Source organism: Trichoderma atroviride, chromosome 1 (assembly GCF_020647795.1).
Source record: "Trichoderma atroviride chromosome 1, complete sequence".
Lineage (NCBI taxonomy): Eukaryota > Fungi > Ascomycota > Sordariomycetes > Hypocreales > Hypocreaceae > Trichoderma > Trichoderma atroviride.
The window spans coordinates 4,833,854-4,854,538 of record NC_089400.1 but is presented as its reverse complement, the minus strand read 5'-3'; the positions used below and the strand labels follow the sequence as shown (position 1 = coordinate 4,854,538).

General features: G+C 51.0%; 5 protein-coding genes across 5 annotated transcripts; 3 read left to right on the top strand and 2 right to left on the bottom strand.

Moving 5' to 3' along the window:
* Positions 1-8,745: 8,745 nt before the first annotated feature.
* On the bottom strand, positions 8,746-9,216 carry TrAtP1_001749 (uncharacterized protein; the record flags this gene model as incomplete). Its single annotated transcript, XM_066111136.1, has 1 exon — positions 8,746-9,216. The coding sequence occupies one exon, from the start codon at positions 9,214-9,216 to the stop codon at positions 8,746-8,748; it is 471 nt and encodes a 156-aa protein (XP_065967209.1).
* Positions 9,217-11,622: 2,406 nt separating this feature from the next.
* On the top strand, positions 11,623-12,523 carry TrAtP1_001748 (mitochondrial 54S ribosomal protein uL29m; the record flags this gene model as incomplete). The annotated part of the gene is made up of 2 exons (XM_014085845.2): positions 11,623-12,150; positions 12,290-12,523. 2 exons carry the CDS (start codon positions 11,623-11,625, stop codon positions 12,521-12,523), a joined length of 762 nt encoding a protein of 253 aa, XP_013941320.2.
* Positions 12,524-13,693: 1,170 nt separating this feature from the next.
* Positions 13,694-16,391, top strand: TrAtP1_001747 (uncharacterized protein). Its single transcript, XM_014085846.2, has 8 exons — positions 13,694-14,093; positions 14,297-14,321; positions 14,398-14,457; positions 14,553-14,580; positions 14,688-15,033; positions 15,107-15,646; positions 15,701-15,855; positions 15,942-16,391. Exons 1-8 carry the CDS (start codon positions 14,048-14,050, stop codon positions 16,131-16,133), a joined length of 1,392 nt encoding a protein of 463 aa, XP_013941321.1. The 5' UTR covers positions 13,694-14,047; the 3' UTR covers positions 16,134-16,391.
* On the bottom strand, positions 16,392-19,043 carry TrAtP1_001746 (uncharacterized protein). The gene is made up of 4 exons (XM_014085140.2): positions 18,812-19,043; positions 18,157-18,742; positions 16,873-18,091; positions 16,392-16,810 (listed from the first exon to the last, which is right to left on the bottom strand). The coding sequence occupies exons 2-4, from the start codon at positions 18,579-18,581 to the stop codon at positions 16,769-16,771; spliced, it is 1,686 nt and encodes a 561-aa protein (XP_013940615.2). The 5' UTR covers positions 18,582-18,742; positions 18,812-19,043; the 3' UTR covers positions 16,392-16,768.
* An 895-nt stretch (positions 19,044-19,938) lies between these two features.
* Positions 19,939-20,643, top strand: TrAtP1_001745 (uncharacterized protein; the record flags this gene model as incomplete). Its single annotated transcript, XM_014085848.2, has 1 exon — positions 19,939-20,643. One exon carries the CDS (start codon positions 19,939-19,941, stop codon positions 20,641-20,643), a length of 705 nt encoding a protein of 234 aa, XP_013941323.1.
* Positions 20,644-20,685: the final 42 nt, after the last annotated feature.

Sequence of the window (20,685 nt, the reverse complement as noted above, 5' to 3'; positions counted from 1 at the left end):
TATCTGACTTTGTACTACATGCCACATCCGGGTATTGGGATGCCACGACAATGTACTGTACAGTACTGGCTGGATGCTTCGCTCTCAAGCCACGGCCCGCATGGGAACCCAAAGAGAGCGAGAGACCGAAACAAGCCCAAACCGCTGTGCAGCTATTGTTACTTGCCTACTACGATTGCCTACCTAGGTAACGAGTAGCTACTGTATAGGTAGGCACCTGGGCATCAGCAGCGGCAGCAGCATCGTCATCATCATCACCATCACCATCACTATTACCTACCATCTCATAGCAACGCACACACACTCCCCGTACGTGGTAGTGGCATCGGCGATATGCCTCGACTTACAATGAATGAATGCTCGTTTGGGAGTCTACCTCCCTCCGTGGCAATAGCAGAGACGGCCTGCTGGCTGCATCCTTTTCAACCCCGAGGGACGCAAAAAGTTCATTGCTGCAACCTCGTTTGAGCCCTTCTTCCGTACGCTGCTGCATCTTTCTCGTTTCGCCTTCAGTCACGGCAGCACATTCTGTTTCCTAATTACCTCATAGACAGCGGCCCGGCGGTCAATCGAAATCGCCGACGTCGCTATGTGCCGTATCCAGCCTCCTCGGCGCTTGCTCTTGTATTATCAATCTGTTTTTCAGCAGCCCAGGACGCTTCTTCATCCCCCCGGCTGCCTGCCACCACCAGCACCTGTTTCCTCGTACGAGAGTCTGCCACCCAGTAAGGGATCAGGGCTCGTACGGTGACATGCAAGCATAGGATGGCTTAGCCACAACACTAGCCTGTTTCTCTTCCCTTGCTTTCGTCGCTTTGTCTCGTCTGCTAATCCGACCGGATTACGATACAACCCAAGCGCCAGCTCTGCTCAACCTACTTTGGCCTCGATGCTGCAGCTACACATCCTTCACGGCGTGCTAATCAGAATTGACTGCCTTAGCCGTGCATGGCATGGCACAGCAGACCCTACATGCCTACTGTCAATGCAATCCTACTATGCTACTGCTCCTAGTGGCCTGGTAGCGTGGTGCATGTGAGCGGCCATTCAAAGCTGCAAGTGCTAGCCATACCATTACTTTGTTTGTAGTAGTACCCATCCGTACTCCATCCTGGGATATAAGCAACTGCTTTGCGTGGACATCAAAGCAATGCCCAATGCCACTTTGAAACAGCGCTCGGATTCTGCATCACGCGGGTTGTCGAAATACAGCTGCGCAGGGTATCACCGCTAATGTGGCACGAAGTATCAGCCTCTTCTACATCACATGACTGCCAAAAATGCCTGTCTGGATCAAGGGAAGAGTGCTATTTTCCCGACATGAGATGCAAATCATGGGTTTGATTGGTGGACGTCCGGCAACACGCACAAGGAAACGGCCAAGTCGCTGATATACGCTTCACCACAAAGGGATTCCGACAAAGAGAGATCAGCTGCAATGCTCTACAGTACCCTACTAGCGCAATCTTGGCTCCAAAAAAAGGCAGTTCTGTCTTTCTTTCTTTCTGTCTCTCTTTTCTTGAGCCTATCCCTATCGTTCTGCTGGCATAATCTTTGACTACAATATAGGCCTACCGTACGGAGTATGCAGCGCGGAGCACAACGTCCAGCACCGTATAGCCGGTACTAGGTATGTAGTATGAGCTCTGCGCACGAGTCAAGCAGGAGCATGCTAACAAGAGGACTAGTAATCGTAGTACTAGCAGTACCTAGTGCGCCTGTAGTTTTGATTCCGGTCCGATATATGAGATACTGCTGGGATATCAAGCTACAGTACCTCGGAGCATTGAAAAGGGAGTTCTGAGTTCTGCACGAAGTTACTAATTAGGGAAAAAATTCCGCTCGTGCGAGGATCAAGTACTGGTACTAGGTGCTATTCCGGTAGTGTCGCAAGAAAAGGATCAACAGCTACCCCCCACCAGCCGAAATGCTCGCTTCATCCCAAATATTGCATCAGGCTTCATTCGTTGGAGATCACGTCATCTCTTGCTTCTTCCGCCACGTACTGTGTGGTTTTCCCATCTCAGCACTTGTTGGATTACGAAACGAGATGCCTGCTACGGACCGATCATGGCGGCAGAAACGCAACTTGGTTGTGAAACATACACCAATCATTACCGCTGCGCGCCGACAAGTGCAGGCGCCCTCCAGAGTACCCCCTGCCAAGTGACAGCGGCCAATTGGCCAAGTAAGTATCTGAACCATGGCCTCGCAGTTGGCATCGAATCCACAAAGCAGATCTTGGTGGTGGACCCAGGGCCACACCCTCTTTTGTTTTTCTTCTCTCGCAAATGGCCTCAGGCCCCATGCTCGCTCCATTACTTGCGTCCACTCTTCAGCGGTTAGCGATCCGGCGGGCAGAGAGCCCAAAAAGCTTCGACGTGCAATCCAGAAGCTCTGGAGACTGTGAGTAGTGGAGTCTTCCCGCTGAGGGACGCAGATTTGGAAGACCCCGTTTCTCGCCCCCAGGCAGATTCGTGTAGATTCGTTGGCCCGGGTGTCAACGCCTCGCTTTAGCTTTTTGCGGCTCTTGACTAGAATCTCCAATCTCACCATATAAAGGCTTCGAAAAACGGTATAATCATCTCCGTGGCGCCTGTTGAATGCTGACCGGACCGTATCGCACCTCGCACAGTCTCGGATTTCTCATGAAGAAGATGACCTTGGCCGATGCGCCCCTAGCTTCCCCTACCATATGATATGACCAACGCCTTCGTCGGACAACGGCCGAGGGGCTCAGGAGAGAACCAGCCGTAACATTGGCGAGAATTGTCCGCGGAGGCAACCCTGGTAGACAGCATCTACTCTTTTTCCCTTTTTTTCTTTTTTACATTTTTTTATTTTCCTACTATTCGTCTAGTTTTTCATTACTCCCAATTTTTTCTTCTCTCACGCCCATGCCTGTCTAGCAACAGGGGTTTTCTGGCTCCCTTTTCCGCCTCTTATTCCGTTGCAGGTTCCTAAACGGACAGACTTGCTTCAAGACACTGCCTATATTTGTGCACTAACAAGACTAGGGTGTACAGTATATACAAGTATACAAGAACAGCACAACACACCGACGAGAGAGATTTGACAAGCGTTATGGGTCACTCACGGATTCCGTTCGGCCAGTGCTAGTTTGGCTCGCCTCTTTGCCAGATCTGAAACCGTGTTAAGAACAACCAGAGAAGAAAAATCATTTTAGATCCAAATGTCGAAAACTCTTATTGTTGTGGCGTTCCGTGGCTCAAGCCCCGTTACATTTGCGGTTAATTGGGGGGTCGCGCATAATTACGTCACGGCTGCCTCTCTGCCTCTCTTCTTTCTTTTTCCTTTTTTTCTCTTTTTTTTTCTGTTTTTATTCCGACTTGACAGCAAGCACATCCAAGAATACCCTCCCGAGCTTTCCCCGAAAGGACTAGCGCTCAATCGGCGGCGGCACCATTGCGCCTCACCGCCTGACGTGCAGATTATCGGCCTCATCTCTGTGCGCATCTTATTCTAGCAACGAGTCAATTCCCACCACTAGCGCGGCCTGAAATTCAGACAATGGAGGGCATCCCGGCTAGGCTGACAAATGAAGAGCTGGCAAAAGCCATATCTCTTACGCCATGGCCTAAATAGGCAGCATGCCCGCCGGCGACCAGATTCAAGCCATCGCCGGCGACAGAGACAGAGACAGAGACAAGTCCCAAAATGGCCCCTAACGAAAGGCACCGAGTCGTCAGATACGAGTAAGTCTGGACGGCCTAGTTGTGCGCTACCTGGGCATTATAGAACGGGTGTAAGGAATGCAATGGGATGGAACGAAGCGGCACACACCCTGCACGAGTCCTGCTTCGGCATAGGAGACGGCGTTTGGTGACATACCCGCTTAGCTTGCTTGTGCTGAAGATTCACATTACCCGCGCGCAGTTTTGGGCATGAGGAAGGCCGTTTGTACGGTGTATCCTATACTTGAGATGCTGGATGTTCGATCCCGAAGCATGATCACGATTCACGCATTATCAGCTGTTGAAAATCCTTGCCCGTTGCTCTTTTTCTTGAAACCGGAGTTGCTCAAAGCGGGAAACCGAATGACATCCATTGACATTTCTTGTGTGGCTGGCGGGAATATAAAGTGACATACGCATTGAAGCCAGCGTTGGCGAATCCATGGTGCGTCCTTGGTTGGAGGGAGGGGCTGGGCAGCTTATGTTATGTTGTCTATGTCCTGGTACGCCAACGTCGACTCCAACTTTCTGGGATCCGATCGATCGAGGGCGAATGCAATAAGCCTTTTGTGTAACGCTGGTGAGGACCACGGTGGCCGTCTGGTATCCATTCTGTCCGCATACTTCGGCATTGGGGTCGACGTTCCTGGCGATGCAGCGGGACCGGTGGCACGAGTGGAGAGTTGTCACGTTGGCTGCCCGTTCCGAACTTCTCCATCGGCTCCATTTCCACTGCGTTGTCAGATCCGTTGGAATCAAGATTCAGGACCTCTAATAGCCTACCAACGCCCGCATCCGAGCAGAACCACAGCGGACATCTCTCCGTACATACATGCGTTTCTCTTTTTTTTCCGTTGACGATTTTTCATGCACAATGACATGCGCCAGGACGGATCTCCATATTACGAGTAAGACTGGGACGAGATGCTATTCATGCATTCATGCATTCATGCGACTGAGAACGTCGTGACCCCCATCCTGTGCAGTATAACAGCCACCACACCAGGAAGCAAATTTCTATTTTGGGATGGAATTACGAAGTAGGCCATGTATCAACGTGTTTAGAATTGTTTACCTGCCCCTCACAACGAAATGTACAAGACATTGCGCATCGGCTTCATATTTGCGAGCCTCTGGCCGCAATGATGGCCCAGCCAACTCACAACCCTCGTCGAATTATACAGAGCCTAGGCTTGCTGCCAGGCGCTGTATCGCCATAACAAGGGCCGGTACCGACAACGAAAGGAGGCAAAGCAGCTGTGATGAATAGAGTGATTATCATAAACTCATCTCATTTGCCTTGCTTCATTTCCCGCCGCTCGGCCATGGCACTACAACAGGCATTTGTGATTGCGCAACTACAGTACACCGTCGCCGCAATATGCAGTTGGGTTGGCGACGGACTTGGTCGCTTATACAAGTACTGTCTACCTGAGACCCTGGCCTGGTCGTGAAGGGTGTCTCCATTGTTGCCGAACTTCTTTCCCGCTCATCAAGATACGCCCCAATTTCTCGCCGGCTGCGACGGAGCCCAGGCTGGGGCTAACCCCAAACCAGCCATTACCATTCGACCCTCGCAGTTTTTGGCGTGCAGGAGGCCATCTCAGTCGCTTCGACGTCACTCTCAACGTCCAGGCCCGCCATATAACCCCGAAATTGCAGGGATACTGGCCATGTTAGCGCCAGCTTTTGTTGCTTGGCTCATCCTAATGCGAAGTGTGCTCCGGACCAGATGTACAAGTGTATTACTGTACGAGCTCAGACATTGTGACGAGAGCATGGCTTCTCTGGATTCAACTTCCTACATTCCCCGAGGAGGTCAAATCCCGCCAGCGGCTGGGGGTGCAACGAAGAGCGGTGACAATAAGCTAGTTGTTGGTTGAAGCTAACGACGACGAGACTCTTGCGCTATGATACTGCTACTAGGGGACCTAGTAGGCAGTAGATTGATTGGCCTTGGGCAGGCTAAGAAAAAGAGGCCTGAAGCGCGAAGCACACGTAGGTCTGGGCTGTGGACACCTTGACGGGCTATACTAGGTATTTGGAGACTTTCCACGTGGGAGTGGCCGCTGAGGAGAATTCCGCCATGCAGCCATTTCGTTCGATTTGCGGTGCTAAGCGGGAAAAAGGCTATGTGGTGTCAAGCCATGGTGGTGCAGCTACAACAAGGGCCAACCAAATAGCCAAGCGCGCTCATTGTCATGCCAAAAATGACCTTTTTTGATGATGCTGACCACAGGCCAGAGCAACCAAAAGGCAGAAAAAGCAGCTAACCAAGGCCGACGTCTTCGCGCCCGCACACTCGTATGGAATGAGAATAACAAAACATTACATTCAGCTAAAGATTGTCACTGCCGCGATTGTGTCAGACAGGCCGGTGCGTTTGACAAGGAAAGAGGCCAACATGCTGTTCAAAAATCAGACATATCACCTGATGATGGAATTGTTACAGTACTCCCCAGCGTCGAAAAGCAGTAACAGTGGGAGGTGTTTATGATGTGCTGCGTTGTGTTTCGCACATATTACCACAAGAAAACGTAATGGTGTGGCTGCTGGGATATCAACTTGCATGCTACTCAATAGCCACGCATCAGATTGCAGGGAACATGTACACGATACAACTGCGTTTTCCTTGTGCCCTCTCTCTCTCTCGTACGAGTACGGAGGACACCACGAGCATTGATTCCCTGTCGAGTCCCATTTTGCCGACGGGCCTAAACTCCGATTCAGCACTCTCCAGTGTTCGTTCTAGGGTCCTTGTCCATCTAGCTCCGGCACCCATGCTTTCGTTTGCTAGCACAAGCGCCGAGTGGAACCGAGGACTTTCTCGCAAGTTTACCGAATGGAGCCGACGTGCGCTCGCCTCTTGAGATCAGGCTATTGCCAGGCCATCCATTCAGATTACATAACTCGCAGCGAATCCTGGAGGAGAGATGAAAAGCCCAGGTCTGGTACAGTACGGGTGAGAAGCGCTTTGTCCAACGATTGACAAGCTAGCGCCGGCGAAAAGGGGAATATACAGGACGTACCGCTACGAGTAGTTATCAGTACTGCCATGCGATGTATTGTCACGAGAGCATGAAAAAAAAAAAAGAATACTGCTGCCTAGGAGATGGCATCTAGCAGCTCCGGCTCGTGTCATCTCACCCGAGTACCATTACAGTAGGTACCTCTTGTACAGAATGTACAAGTATGCCCAGCTGCAGTATACAGCTCATCTTGTGGGGCCACAAAAGCGACTTGTTCCGGCTCAGAGAATGGGCGCCGATTCTATCAATGTATATGCGGCATGAGTACCTATGGACATACGTCGAGCCCTCGACACCGATGTTGGTCTAGCAAATGCAAATCAGGCACCAAGAAGAGGGCAGGGCTTGTGCTCGTATTAGGTATGTTGCTGTTCTTGGATGGAGTTGAATGGCTGGGATGGCTGGGCATTTCGGACAACCCAACCACCCCTACCAGCAGCGACAGGGGTTGCCTCTCATTATCGAAAAGCATCGGACCGCTTTATAGGTACCCAAGTACCTACCCAAAGCCCAAGCTCTGCTGTACAGTACTCATACCATTCGTACCAGGTTCTCCATACGCGCAAAGTACGAAGGGGAAAAGGGGGGCAAGCTCTCCGACCCCCTCTCAACACCTCTACTGGCCAGTCGGGTTTGCAGGAAACGTTCTGGTACCACCGAGTGGTCTCAGATGAAGAGACCCCCACGCTGGATCAGATACCAGGCGTGGAGCGGCAGCTGCGGCGTGATGGGACTCTCTCGACCAGCACGCTAGGTACCGATGCATGGACAGTACATTGCCGAGACACGTCAACGTCGCCAGCAAGGATAGAGGCCGTTGTTGTCCGAATGAGCAGACGACGATGGGTATAGCAGTATGGATTCGAATGGTAGATTCAAAACGTCAACGCCAAGTCTGCTTCTTTCCCCCTTACGCCACCTGCTACATGAGAAGCCAGTGCTATTATTAGCATACATTCTTCTTTGCGGTTTGTTTCTGTTGACTTGATTTTCAAATCTGAAAAAGCGGAGCTTGTGCGTGCTGGGCGGCAGCCACATGCAAGCAAGAAAGAAAGAAGGTAGTGCTACCTAGTGCGGAACAGCTGTATTCAGGCTACGCGCACCACTAATAATATGCAGCAGTCGAAAGCCGTCGCCATTCCATGCATCTGAATCCAGTTTCGTCTACCGCGCTGCCCATCAGCAGGCGTTGGGCTGGAGAGCTACTGTAGGCAGCCCACCGCGGCAAATCCCTACCATGCATGAAGGGCTGCTCCCAAAACGGGGTGAGAAGGCGAGAGGGCTTTTGACTGAGCCATTGATTACGATTCTACAAAGACTCTATACATTGAACAATGAGGTATGTACATAGTACCTGTGCCATGTCACGTTGCCCTCGGTTTTATCAGGAGGATGATGTAAGACACGTCATCTTTGCAGAGTCAACTCCTGCTGCCATGCCACGATGGAAGGAGGGGAGGTTGGGTCGGTTTATTTCGTTATTATACGACTACATCTGCTAATATACTAGTAGTATTAGATACCCTGGTCGTACTTTGTTTGCTGGGCGTACTTGTACGAGCCCAATTTGTTATCATTATCCCTGGGCTTCGACAGGTAACATGCGGCGTTATCTGAGATGACATCAACAAAATGCGGCCAAGGCAGTTGCATTGATACCTAGGTATGAATGCTGCTCATACAAGCTTCAAAAACTCGTACGAGCAGCCTTTATTATATACGAGTGCATACTCCACCCCCGGCATTTGAGATGCGATCCGTATCAGCCGCCTTCTTGCGGACCCAGTCCGCTGACATTGCGCCATGTACTCCATATGAAGGGCTGAACGGGGCCCTTTGGATCAAAGAGGAAAAGAGATGGAAACAAAAAAGAAGTCTCATCTGGCCATACGCCTGTATTGTGCCAGAGTTGGTTGGGGAGAACACCAAATGGGTAGGTGTCGGTAATTGTGGGAATAGGCATGTCCACATTGCTTCTTGAGGCAGAACTACTCCGCATTCCCGTATCCAGCTGTCAGTCTCTAGAGGCAAAGCTGCCCGACACACGGATACCCCAAATGCGACTTGAAAACCCGATAGCCGGGCCTTGCTTGGTCCACGCACACCAAGATCATTAGTGGTAATGACCCAGACCAGTACCTAGTACTGCTACCTTTACTCCATCGACCGGACAAGGGAAGTGCTATAGCTTTTACTGCTACTGCAGAAGAGTATGACTGATTCTTCATCATTTCTTGGCTAATTGACAAAGCCTGACGAGGCAACAGCAAACAGCCGCGTTGCAACAAGTGTTGGCGCAGCAATAAAGGGGAAAGGGGGTTTGCTACGGACAATTGCTTCCGGTGCTTTGAGGGAGAGGCTGTCCGACTATTGCTCTCATTTCCTTCTTGTGTTTCCTCTTCTTCCTTTTCAGGGTGCTCTACCGCTTGATTCGCCTTCTCTTGAGCGCTTCCCTGCAGCTCCTCTGCTCGGGGGCGACATGCTTTGTACATACAAAGCACGGGGAAGCGCCTCGAATGGATACGTGCACCAGTCGGATGCACTCGACGGCGCCGAGTGTGCTACGTGGATCCCGGCGAATGCGGCCGTCGTACGCCATGCAGCGCGGGATCCCGGCCGGCCAAGTGGCTAAAGGTGGTTCGGGGGCGCCATGTTTCTATTCACGTCGTGTCAGTGCATGGGTCTATATGTTCAGTTCCTATTGTTTTGACCTGCTAAGCCTTGAGCCGGTTATCAGGGGAGGAGCCAGCAAGGCGTGCGTTGCCTGCTTCCTCTCTCGCCCTTTTGATCTACGTTTTCAGTATCCAGTGATGCGGGCTTCTTGAGCTCTAACAATTGAGTGCTTTCACGCTTTCATTGTACATCTTTATTCATTTGCCCATCTTCGTTCAGCTTTCCCCTACTTTTAAATTTGTCCATAAGTGGGAACGTACGACCATTCTTGGGCTTTTCGGTGGCTAGGCGAGGACCAGGAGTTCAGCCGCAGCTGAGACATACTACGTGTAGACAAACAAGTCGGTGAAACCAATATTTCTTGAAATCATTGGTTTAGGCTGTTTGCGAGGAGACAGTTCCCTCGACCTTGCCCCGGGTAAGGTTTCATTGCATGCTGGGCAGAGAGCACTTTGTGGCTTTAAAAGTGCTTCCTTGTTTATTCTTAGCAGCTTGTGATGTTAGTTAGGGCGGAGGATGAGAAGTCTCGACCAAGCAGGCACTTTCGGTGAGCATCTGGGATCCGATTTGACGGGCTCCAAGCAATGTACATAATCCGGCTGGGTTCAATGTTTGCGAGAGAGGGGGTAATGGCTTGCTGCATGTACTTGCACGCATCACCACCAATCACGTACATGGACGAATGCCACCTCGGGTACCGGGACGCGATGGACGCGTACTATATGTAGGGCAAGACTTACATGTTCGTGCAGGTACACGAGTACAGGTACAATTGCCGCTGCTACTGCTCTTACTACATGTACATATCAACCTCCTTGCCTTGCTAGCGTGTGCAACGGGAGCGGCCGACCGGAGAATATATTTCTGTCGATTTGACATGTATTTGTACGGGACAGAAAACCGGTTTTAGTGTGCAGTATTGCTTGCTTCTTGGGAGTCATCCTTGGTGCAGAACCGGCGATGCAGGGTGGCGAGCACTGGACGCTGTGCCGTGTTGGTGTCTGCTTCTTCTAGCTCACATTTGCTTCTCTCGCCTTGCATGGGGAATAGGGGTCACTTGAGAAGGATTCAGAAAGAAGCTATCGAAAGTGGTGGTGCCATTTTTTTTTTTTTTTTTGGACTTGTTTGCCAGTTTGTTTACATACCTACAGTACATCAGTAACCCAAATCTAAGGTGCATTAGCCTGAGACTTGACCATGGATGTTTTGTTCCGGATCTCACTTGACGCGATCCGGGGGGGTTACTCTGCTGCTGCTGCTGCTGCTGCTACGGGTCTTTGATGTTCTCACGCCCCTCACTCGCTAATATGCATGTTTTCGGCCTTGCGGTGGCTCTACGGCGACCATGCGGGCGGCCGTATAGGTAGTGGTGAGAGAAAGAAGGCAGGGCGTGATGCACGAAGCTCGGCTTAATATCGAGGGGGACAGTGCCTGTTGGTGGTATTTATCTGTTTGTTTGTTTGCTGCAAGTGCTGGCATGGTGTGATTTGCTCGTGAAAGCGGCTTGTGGCGGAGTGGCTGTTTAAGACGTGTTTTAATTGTGAGAGTTGCATTTGGAAGTAGGGGGGAGATGTGGACTTGTTGTTGTGACATGTGAAGATGTAAGTGGGCGAGTGTGCGTGGGAGGGCTGGACGTGGTCGTTTGGAAATTGGCAGGTGGAAGGATATGAGAATGAAGATACTGGTGGGTTTGAATAGCGGTAAAGTATCATGTTGCATTTTGTATCAAGAGGAAACCAGTCTTCAATCGAAAGCCGCAAAAGACGGAATTGTGGTGTGCCATGGCTCGAGTCTGATATTGCTCTTTGTTACTAGTTATTAGCATCTCTCATTGAGCAGTAAGGACGACTACATAACTGAGATTTTTTTTACTCTCACATGTAGCACTGCTCCTTCACGACCATTCTATCCAATGCAAAGCTAAACATATCAAAATTACCAAGTAGTAGAAAAGAAATCGTACTCTCTGATGTCGCATCGCGATGTTATAGGGTAGCTCCTTATCGTGCTATCGTTATCAGATGCTGACTCAGCAGTCAAATCCAACGACAAGGCGGTGGCGCAACGGGTGACCAAGGCTGGCCAATCAGCGAGCGAGATTGCGGCTGCCGATTTCCTAAATTTTGTGCCTCGTCTTAGATCCATCTAAGCGGATGCGACTGGATTGATGCCGGTGGATTGAAGCATTGGAAAGCCCTCAATCTGCAGAGAAACGTTTCGTCACAATGCCCGTCACAGCAGCAGCACCCAATGCGCTGCGGGCCTCATTAGGCTGCGCATCGCGGCTGGGCCTGTCCCTCCACAAGACCTCGATATTCCCAGCGACGACGACGATGCGAGCAGCAGCCAACTTCTCAACCACGGCGCCCCAGTGCAAGCGCAAGACAAAGGACAGCAACAGGCGACGAGGCGTCAGCAGCCTGTACGGGTCGGGCCCCCGCGAGCCGCTGTCCATGTCCAACATGCCGCTGCCGAAGCCCGTCGACTTCAAGCCCAAGATCGAGGTGGATGAGAGCCACGGGCTGTGGGGGTTCTTCCCCGCCCCCGGAAAGCTGCTGCTGACGCCCAAGGAGACGGAGGAGTACGGGCGCGCGTGGACGGTCGAGGAGCTGCGGCGCAAGTCGTGGGAGGATCTGCATGCGCTGTGGTGGAAGTGCTGCAAGGAGCGGAACATGCTTGCTACGGCGAGGGAGGAGCTGTTGAGGGGGAAGCTGGGGTTTGGAGAGCGGGAGATTGATTCACGGAATGAGGAGGTAAGCCTTGCAAGTGTGATGTTTTCGATTTCTGATTATGCTTTGATACCCATTCTCTTTCCATTGCGTCTCTTGACGGGATGGCATGCTTTGATATCAATCTCCTTCTATTGTTCTCTTTTACTGACGGGCTATCAAGGTCACCAAAACGATGAGGGCGATCAAACATGCTCTTACAGAGCGATTCTACACATGGCAGGATGCCGTCGACGTTGCCAAGTCTGACCCCGAGATTAACCTGAGTGGAGGAGAGGGCCAGGTGTACAACCCATCCACATACGAAGAGGGGTACGACGAAGTTGATGTTGCGGCTATTGAAGACGAGGCGTCAAGGGTCACAGCGGAGAAGGAGCTGAAGGAGCCCGTGCGGTAAACGAGAGGGGCAGGAAATGTACAAAAACGACAGAAAGAGAGTTGATGGTCATTTTGGAAATCAAAAGCTGGGCAAGGCTAAAAGGGGGCGCGGGGGGAGGCTTGATATGAATTTGATATGATATCACAGGGAAAGAGTATGAGATGTGATGTATGGTACTACCTGAACCTACCTGTATTCCTAAATAAGCAATTGGCATGTATATTACTACTAGAACGGTTGTATATCGAATTTATCGAAATGATTTTGACGTGCGCACAAGAGGATATCGGAATATGGGCTCGGAGACGAAATGAACGTGCTCATTAGAAGGCCCCCCCTTATTTCCCTGGACAACGATTTCGCTAAGACCCCCTTCCTTTCATTATGGCCGGTTTTTAGTAGTAGTTATTACTCGTAACGTGACCGTTGCATTCGGTCATTGAGCAGGGGGGTTCTGCCCAGGTAACTCGTTAATTGTTGAAAATCTGCAACGGGCGCAGTATCAGGAGACGGTCGTATTGAGCTCTTGTAACTCTTGACGGGGGAAGTGGTTCCGTAACTTTTGGTCCGGAGACGGTACCTGAGCCGCCGGGCTTGCTTCAGCGCCAGATGGAGGTACTGAAACAAGGTTGGTTATTAGCAAGGTACGGGGCGGTGGAGCATTCTTGGATATTCCTTTTGGTGTTCTATTTGAGATGAAGTGAGACCAGGGGGGGAGACGGTAATGGGATCAATGCCCACCGCCTAATTGGAGCTGGAGCTGACAGCGGTGGGTGCTTTGGACGGTCAACTCTTGTTTCCTCTGATCCTCGACTCGACTCTTTTCTTGGATCAATTGAACTACTAGCAGCAGCAGTATAACTCTAGTTTTCATTTGAGTTTCTGGGACAGTGGTGTATTTGCAGCTTTTCACTGCAAGAGTTGGAATGGGGCACGTATAAAGTTGGAATCAGGGGAGCTGAGATGAGATTTGGAGACGGTGCTGCGACGGCGGGGCAATTTCAGCAAGTTGGCCATGGCTCAACAGACTGAGCTGAACTGCCGAGCTTGTCTCAATTTCCAGAACGGTGCGAGAAGCCAAAAAGGAAGAAAAAAAAAGAAGAGCGTACGAGGCAGAATACGAAAATAAATGTCGAGATTAGCATCATGCCGCGTCTATCATTCTTAATTTCTTAATCTTAGGCGGCTGCCTTGGCCAGAAGCAGCTCGCTGATGAAGCTGCCAGCCCGCTAAGCGTTAGTGCCTCAGCGCATCGAGTCCTAATTGGCAGCGCCCCCCCTAAAAGCCTTCTCCGCACCTCACCGACCGATTTGCTCCCAAGAGCCAGAAACCCCGCCGCCTTTTTCTCGTCAACCCCTCTAAGTACTTTCGTACCGACTAACCTTTTTACTTCAAACCAACCTTCAAAAGGGAACCGTCTTCTTGCACCACGACTCTCGGTTTCTCCCTCTTCTCTTGTTTCTCCCGACTTTCGGCTCAAAGCTCCAGCACTATTTCCTATCAACGGCACCACCCGCTTTTTGTTCTATATACCCCAGCATCATGGAGGAAATCGCCAAGGAGTACGATGTCATCGTGTTGGGCACCGGTACGTCAACGAAAGAGCTGTGGTCCCTTTTTTGCCTCCTGGAGCTTCGGCCTCAACTCCAGCTCCCAGCATCAACCATCGTGGCGAGACGGGCTCTGGCGTCTCGAGATGGCTGCTCTGCTTGCTGTTGAGCTTGCCACTTGCTCCATTGCCTTGTTTCAAAAGGTCCCTGTTTCGCTGACTTGACCCCCCCTATTCTGCAGGTCTCACCGAGTGTATCCTTTCCGGGTAAGGCGACGACTTGATCGAAATCGAAATGGACAATAACACAATCGAGCTTATACTGATGATTCTTGTCATAAAGTGTCTTGAGTGTCAAGGGCCGAAAGGTTCTGCACATTGACCGCAACGACCACTACGGAGGGTATGCTTGATCCCCTGGCCCCTGGCTGCTATGCTACCACGTCGGACCTGGCATCACCACTTCAAAGCAACTGTTACTGACAATTCATTCTACAGAGAGGCTGCTTCCGTAAACATCGAGACGGTAAATCAACTTCCACTCCCCGATTCGCAATACTGTGCAATTGCACGCTTGTGTACAAGTCTACTTTTGTTACGGCATCTGACCTCCTTTTTTCCCACCCCTTGTAGCTCTTCAAGAAGTACGGCCGCGTTGCCGCTGGCGAGAAGCCATGGGAGAAGTACGGCCGCGTCAACGACTGGAACATTGACCTTGTTCCCAAGCTGCTCATGTCATCTGGCGAGCTGACCAACATCCTCGTCTCTACCGATGTTACCCGATACCTGGAGTTTAAGCAGGTTGCCGGCAGCTACGTCCAGCAGGGCACTGGCTCCAAGGCCACCGTGGCCAAGGTCCCCTCAGATGCCGCAGAGGCCCTCAAGTCACCCCTCATGGGTCTCTTTGAGAAGCGCCGCATGAAGTCCTTCATTGAGTGGGTTGGCACCTTTGATGCCAAGGACCCGGCCACCCACAAGGGTTAGTTTTCTCCGTCTTGATGCGCACTTGACGCTGTCTGGCAGTGACTGATGATGATTTTTCATCTTGATAGGTCTTGACATGAACACCTGCACCATGAAGGATGTCTATGACAAGTTTGGCCTTGAGGATGCTACCAAGGACTTCATTGGCCACTCCATGGCTCTGTACCTGACTGACGACTACATCACCGCCCCTGGCCAGGCTCCTGATGCCATTGAGCGCATCCGCCTGTACGGTAACTCCGTTGCTCGATACGGAAAGTCTCCTTACATCTACCCCCTGTACGGTCTTGGCGAGCTTCCCCAGGGCTTCGCTCGTCTGTCCGCCATCTACGGTGGTACTTACATGCTCAACACCAACATTGATGAGATTCTGTACGAGGGTGACAAGGCTGTTGGCATCAAGGCCACCATGACCGGCGTCGAGGAGATGAAGTTTGAGACCAAGGCAAAGATGATCCTTGGTGACCCCTCATACTTCCCTGGCAAGACCAAGGTTGTCGGCCACGTGCTGAGGGCCATTTGCATCCTCAAGCACCCCCTTGCTGGCACCAACGACAGCGACTCTGCCCAGATCATCATTCCCCAGTCCCAGGTCGGCCGAAAGAACGGTAAGAATTGAGAATCTCTTGATATCTTCTTAGAATGATACTAACTTTTCATAGACATCTACGTTGCATGCGTCTCATCGGCCCACAACGTGTGCCCCAAGGGATACTGGGTTGCCATTGTCTCCACCATTGCCGAGACCACTGCCAACCACCACCTCGAGCTCCAGCCCGGTCTGGAACGCCTTGGTGCTATTGAGGAGCAGTTCATGGTAAGCGCTCTCCTCTACTTGAATGCTTGTATTTTTATTTTTTTATTTTTTAAACAATTCAAAATACTGACAAACTGTCTTTATAGGGAGCTCCTATCCCCATTTCTGAGCCTCTTGAGAATGGCACCAAGGACAACATCTTCATCTCCAAGAGCTACGATGCCACCAGCCACTTTGAGACAACAACAGATGACGTCAAGGACATTTACCAGCGTGCTACCGGTGAGGAGCTCAAGGTTGAAGGCCTAAGGGAGGGTATCAACGTTGCGGAGGAGTAAAGAAAGCGAAATACTAGTATTGCCAAATTTGTTCTTGTTAAAAAAACCATGCCATTGAGAGATCTTTGGAGTTGATACTTGATCCCTTCAACCATTTGCGAAGAGCGACCATGTTTTTTTTTTCCTATTTGTTGCTGGCTCGGTAAATATCAATCAATTAAATAATCATGATGAAAATATTTAGTACATCAACAAGCTGGGGGCACTTTTTACCCTGGTAGAGGATATAACATCGAGATTTTTTTTTTTTTAAATCAGACTTGGAATCACTGTAAACCATTGCTTGGTACTCAACAGTGTCATGCTCATGCATCTATCTACATGTAGCTTTTGCTCATGATGGAATCATGTGTCATAGGCAACTCAACACTTCTTCACGTCTTACTACCCGTCCTCCCCCACTTTATCCGTCGCCTTTTTTTCTTTTCTTTCTGGATTTCAAACACCCTTCAAGAACGCCCAACTCCTGAGCAATATATGTATTTCTCTTCGTTTCGAAAATGGTACGAAGATGGAAAATACTGACAAATTACGAAAAGAGAAAGCCGTGAAAAATATATATAAAAAAAAGGGGCCCAGCAAGAATGTTGTATGAATGGGGGTAATATTGCTCCAACAGAAAAAAGACAAAAGGCTTATCGGCTGTTGGTCTTGCCAATACCACGCTTTCCGGCAAGCTAGAATTAAAAAAATTAGTATTATGAAATAAGCCAAAGCCCAATTCGAGAATCCAACTTACCAAGTGCTTTGTCAGAGATGCCGTAGTATGTCTGTCGGCCTCTCCCTGTCGGGCCATTCTGTTCATGCGCTTCTGGTTGAGCTTGGCTATCCGCTCGGCCTTTGATCGGGTGGCGTCGTCCTGCACGCCGTCGGTTCTGCGGTTCACGGTAGGCTTTCGGCTGGCCGGTCTGCTCAGAGAGCGCAGACGCTCGCGATCCGTCTTGGGAGTGTCGACGTCCATGCCGTCGGCATCCGCAGTGGCGGCGCGAGATAATGAGCGGCCGCGGGTTCGGATGGCAGTGGCGCGGGCTCGCTCGGTGATCTCGGTAGTGTCCACACCCAGAGAGTCGAGGGCGTCTTCCATCTCGGTGAGGCCCTTCTTGACATACTTGCGAGGGATGATGGCTTGGTTCTTGAGTCTCTTCTTCATGCGGGCCTCGTTTCTGATGAGCTGCTGCTTCTCGCGGATGAGCTCTGCCTTGCGCATGATCTCAGCCTCCTCGTCGTCCTCAATGTCCTCGTCAGACTCGTAGTATCCCTCCTGTTCGAGTCTCTCCTCTTCCTCCTCCAAAGCGGCCAGCTTAGCCTCGATATCAGGGTCGACATAGTCGTAGACGTTCTTGCCCTCGAAGACCTCGGGCATATGGTCGTACTTCCACTCGGGGTTCTTGAGCATCCAGTCGGCGCGCATGTCGACGTTGAAGACACCAGCGCCGCCATTCTCCACCTCCACATCCTTGGCCAGCTTGGGTCGGTCGGGGTCTTCCTTGTCGTACTTCTTCTTGTTCTTGGCAGCCTCAGGAATGAAAGTCTCCAGGGTCTGGCCACCCATGGGCTGGGCAACGTGGATACGGGCCATGACCTCGGCCAGTCGACCGCCAACGGCTCCACTGCTGGTGGTACCGGCCTTGAGCTTCTGGTTGACACGCTCGGCAATCAGACGCTCGCAAGCGGCGTTCTTGACCTCCTGAACACCTTCCTGGGTGTTGCAAGAAAGCTGGAGCATCTCAACTTCACCAGACTTGAGGATGGACTGCAGCTCCGTCTGGAGCTCTGGCGACAAATCTTCGGGTCGGGCGACGTCAATCTTGTTGACGACGAGGAAAACGAGCTTGTTTGAGAAGAGGGGCTTGATGCTTCGGAAAAGCTGAATCTGGGCCTGCACAGTGTAACCGCACTGCTCGGACAGATCCATAAAGTACATGATGGCAGATCTCAAGTGAGCAATAGCCGTGATACTGTTTGGCGACAGGATTTGGTTAGAATGAAAAGTTCTCGACAGGCTCAGAAAGCGTCAACATACCTCTGCATTTCAATAGTGTTCATCTCTTCAAGAGGGTGATCGAGAATACCGGGGGTATCGATGGCCTGGAATCGCAGGTACTTGTAGTCAAAGTGACCAACAAACAGACTCTTGGTGGTGAAGGCGTAGGGCTGGACATCCACGTCGGCGCGGGTGATGCTTCGGAGGAAGCTGGACTTTCCAACATTGGGATAACCGCAGATGAGCAGGGTCCTGGTGTTGGGGTCGATGGAAGGAAGACGGCCGAGATGCTGGCGGACCTGGTCCAGATACAGCAGAGGGTCCTTCAGTCGCTTGACGAGCGTGGCCATGCGACCGAGGGCGGCTCTCTTGAGCTGCTTGCATTGGTACAGCGACTGTGCGTATTTCAAAAGACGGACGTAATCTCGGGAAATGGTCTCTACCAGGTGCTTGGCAGTGGACATCTGGCCAAGGGCAATCTTGAAGTGGTCCGCATCGTAGAGGGTGTTGAGCAGATCCTTGTGGAACGGGTGGATGTCCTGGAGCCGGGGAAAGCTGTCGAGGATGGCGCCGAACTTGTCGGAGAAGGTCTCCTGGGTGAACTTGACCTTTCGGGTGTAGAATGCTGTCTATTGTGTGAGTAGAGGAGCCAATTTGCATCCGGCAAACACTCGCTGTGTGGAATGCGACAAACCTCGGATTCTGCTAATCTTGAAGCCAGCGCGGATCTGGGTGGGCAGTTTGCGCTGGGTCCTGCTCAGCACAATGTCCAGGAACTCCTGCTGAGTAGGGACCGGGGGGAATGTCCTTCCACGTGGTCTTCATGGCGGGCAATTTGACTGATCGAGGGACGCTGTAAAGGTTGAAGGTTTACAGCTTGAGATGTCCTCGTTGTCAGGAATTTTTTGATGGGGAAGGACTTTTAGGTTAGCGAAATGCCGGGTCTTGGGCTAGGCGGTGAATTTTTTTTTCTCTGTGGAGGAAAAAATCTTATCGATAACCAATTAATCGCAGAGTACTCCGTAGAGTCTAGCAACCCCGCTAATGCAGCTGAATGGTACAGTGCATTACAGTGCGCTAGATCTAGATAAGGCAGCGAGTCTGGCTCGTGATTCTCATTGCCTTTATGAGGTCTCAAGACATTAAGACTGTGTGGCCTTGTGAGAATGAAATCGGATGCATTTTCATCGATTATTTTACTATTTATAACTATTAACGCGTGTTCTGATACCTTTCAAAGTCACCGTTATCTAAAAAGGCCAAACATAGCAGCGTCCATTGCACGATAAATTCCCCAATTGCCGTACATGATTGCCAGCCTTTCCATTACAGGCGTGTGAGAATAAGAAGAACAGATGAGCCAAATCGAATCAGATTGGACTTGTATAAATGCACTTACAGGATTGAAAGGCGCTGGATATTGATCGAGAGCACTTACCAAGTAACAAATACAGGGACTGTAGATACAGTGCGAATTGCAAAAATGTTAGTTGATAGCTAAACTTTTTTTTTTACGCCCGCTATCTATCTCGTGCCCCGCCATCTCCAAGATCCTCTTTTTCTTTCATATACTGACAAGAAACACATAGCAAGCTTGAAAAGGGTGACGAATCGTTTAGATTTTGTCTCTCATTGCTATCAAAGTATATCAAACAAGGTAGGTTGATTGAAGAAAAAAACCATGTCTTTGTCAGTGGCAAAAAAAGCTCATATGACGGCTTTAGCTTTCGAGCTCACACGACATCCTTCATTTTAACTCATTCTTTTCATAAGATAAGAAACTCATAAACCAAAGACAAGAAGAAGATAGTTCAAGAAACAATGGCCTCCCAGCTCCCCGCCTACAAGCAGGAATTCCTGAAATCCGCCATCGACGGCGGCGTCCTCAAATTCGGCAGCTTCGAGCTCAAGTCCAAGCGGATATCCCCCTACTTCTTCAACGCGGGCGAATTCCACTCGGCCCGCCTCGCCGGCGCCATCGCCTCTGCCTTTGCAAAGACAATCATCCAGGCGCAGCAGGAATCCGGCCTCGAGTTCGACCTCGTCTTCGGCCCCGCCTACAAGGGCATCCCGCTGTGCTCGGCCATCACCATCAAGCTCGGCGAGCTGGCGCCCCAGAACCTGGACGCCATCTCGTACTCGTTTGACCGCAAGGAGGCCAAGGACCACGGCGAGGGCGGCAACATTGTCGGCGCTCCGCTCAAGGGCAAGAAGGTCCTCATCGTGGACGATGTCATTACTGCTGGCACGGCCAAGCGGGATGCCATTGAGAAGATCACAAAGGAGGGTGGCATCGTCGCGGGTATTGTCGTCGCTCTGGACCGCATGGAGAAGCTTCCTGCTGCTGATGGCGATGACTCCAAGCCGGGCCCTAGTGCTATTGGCGAGCTGAGGAAGGAGTATGGCATTCCCATCTTTGCCATCCTGACCCTGGATGACATTATCGACGGAATGAAGGGGTTTGCTACTGCGGAGGATATCAAGAACACGGAGGAGTACCGGGCCAAGTACAAGGCGACCGATTAAAAAGTACCTCTATAGCTTGGCCTTTTGGTGCTTGAGCAACGT

Coding starts and splice junctions, on each gene's coding strand:
- TrAtP1_001746 (XM_014085140.2), bottom strand. CDS start 18,581: ATGTCCACTGCCAAGCACCTGGTAGAGACCATTTCCCGAGATTACGTC. Junction 18,092..18,156: donor AACACTATTGAAATGCAGAG/GTATGTTGACGC, acceptor GTCGCCAAACAG/TATCACGGCTATTGCTCACT. Junction 16,811..16,872: donor CATCTCTGACAAAGCACTTG/GTAAGTTGGATT, acceptor TTTTAATTCTAG/CTTGCCGGAAAGCGTGGTAT.
- TrAtP1_001747 (XM_014085846.2), top strand. CDS start 14,048: ATGGAGGAAATCGCCAAGGAGTACGATGTCATCGTGTTGGGCACCG. Junction 14,458..14,552: donor CGCAACGACCACTACGGAGG/GTATGCTTGATC, acceptor TTCATTCTACAG/AGAGGCTGCTTCCGTAAACA. Junction 15,034..15,106: donor GGACCCGGCCACCCACAAGG/GTTAGTTTTCTC, acceptor TCATCTTGATAG/GTCTTGACATGAACACCTGC.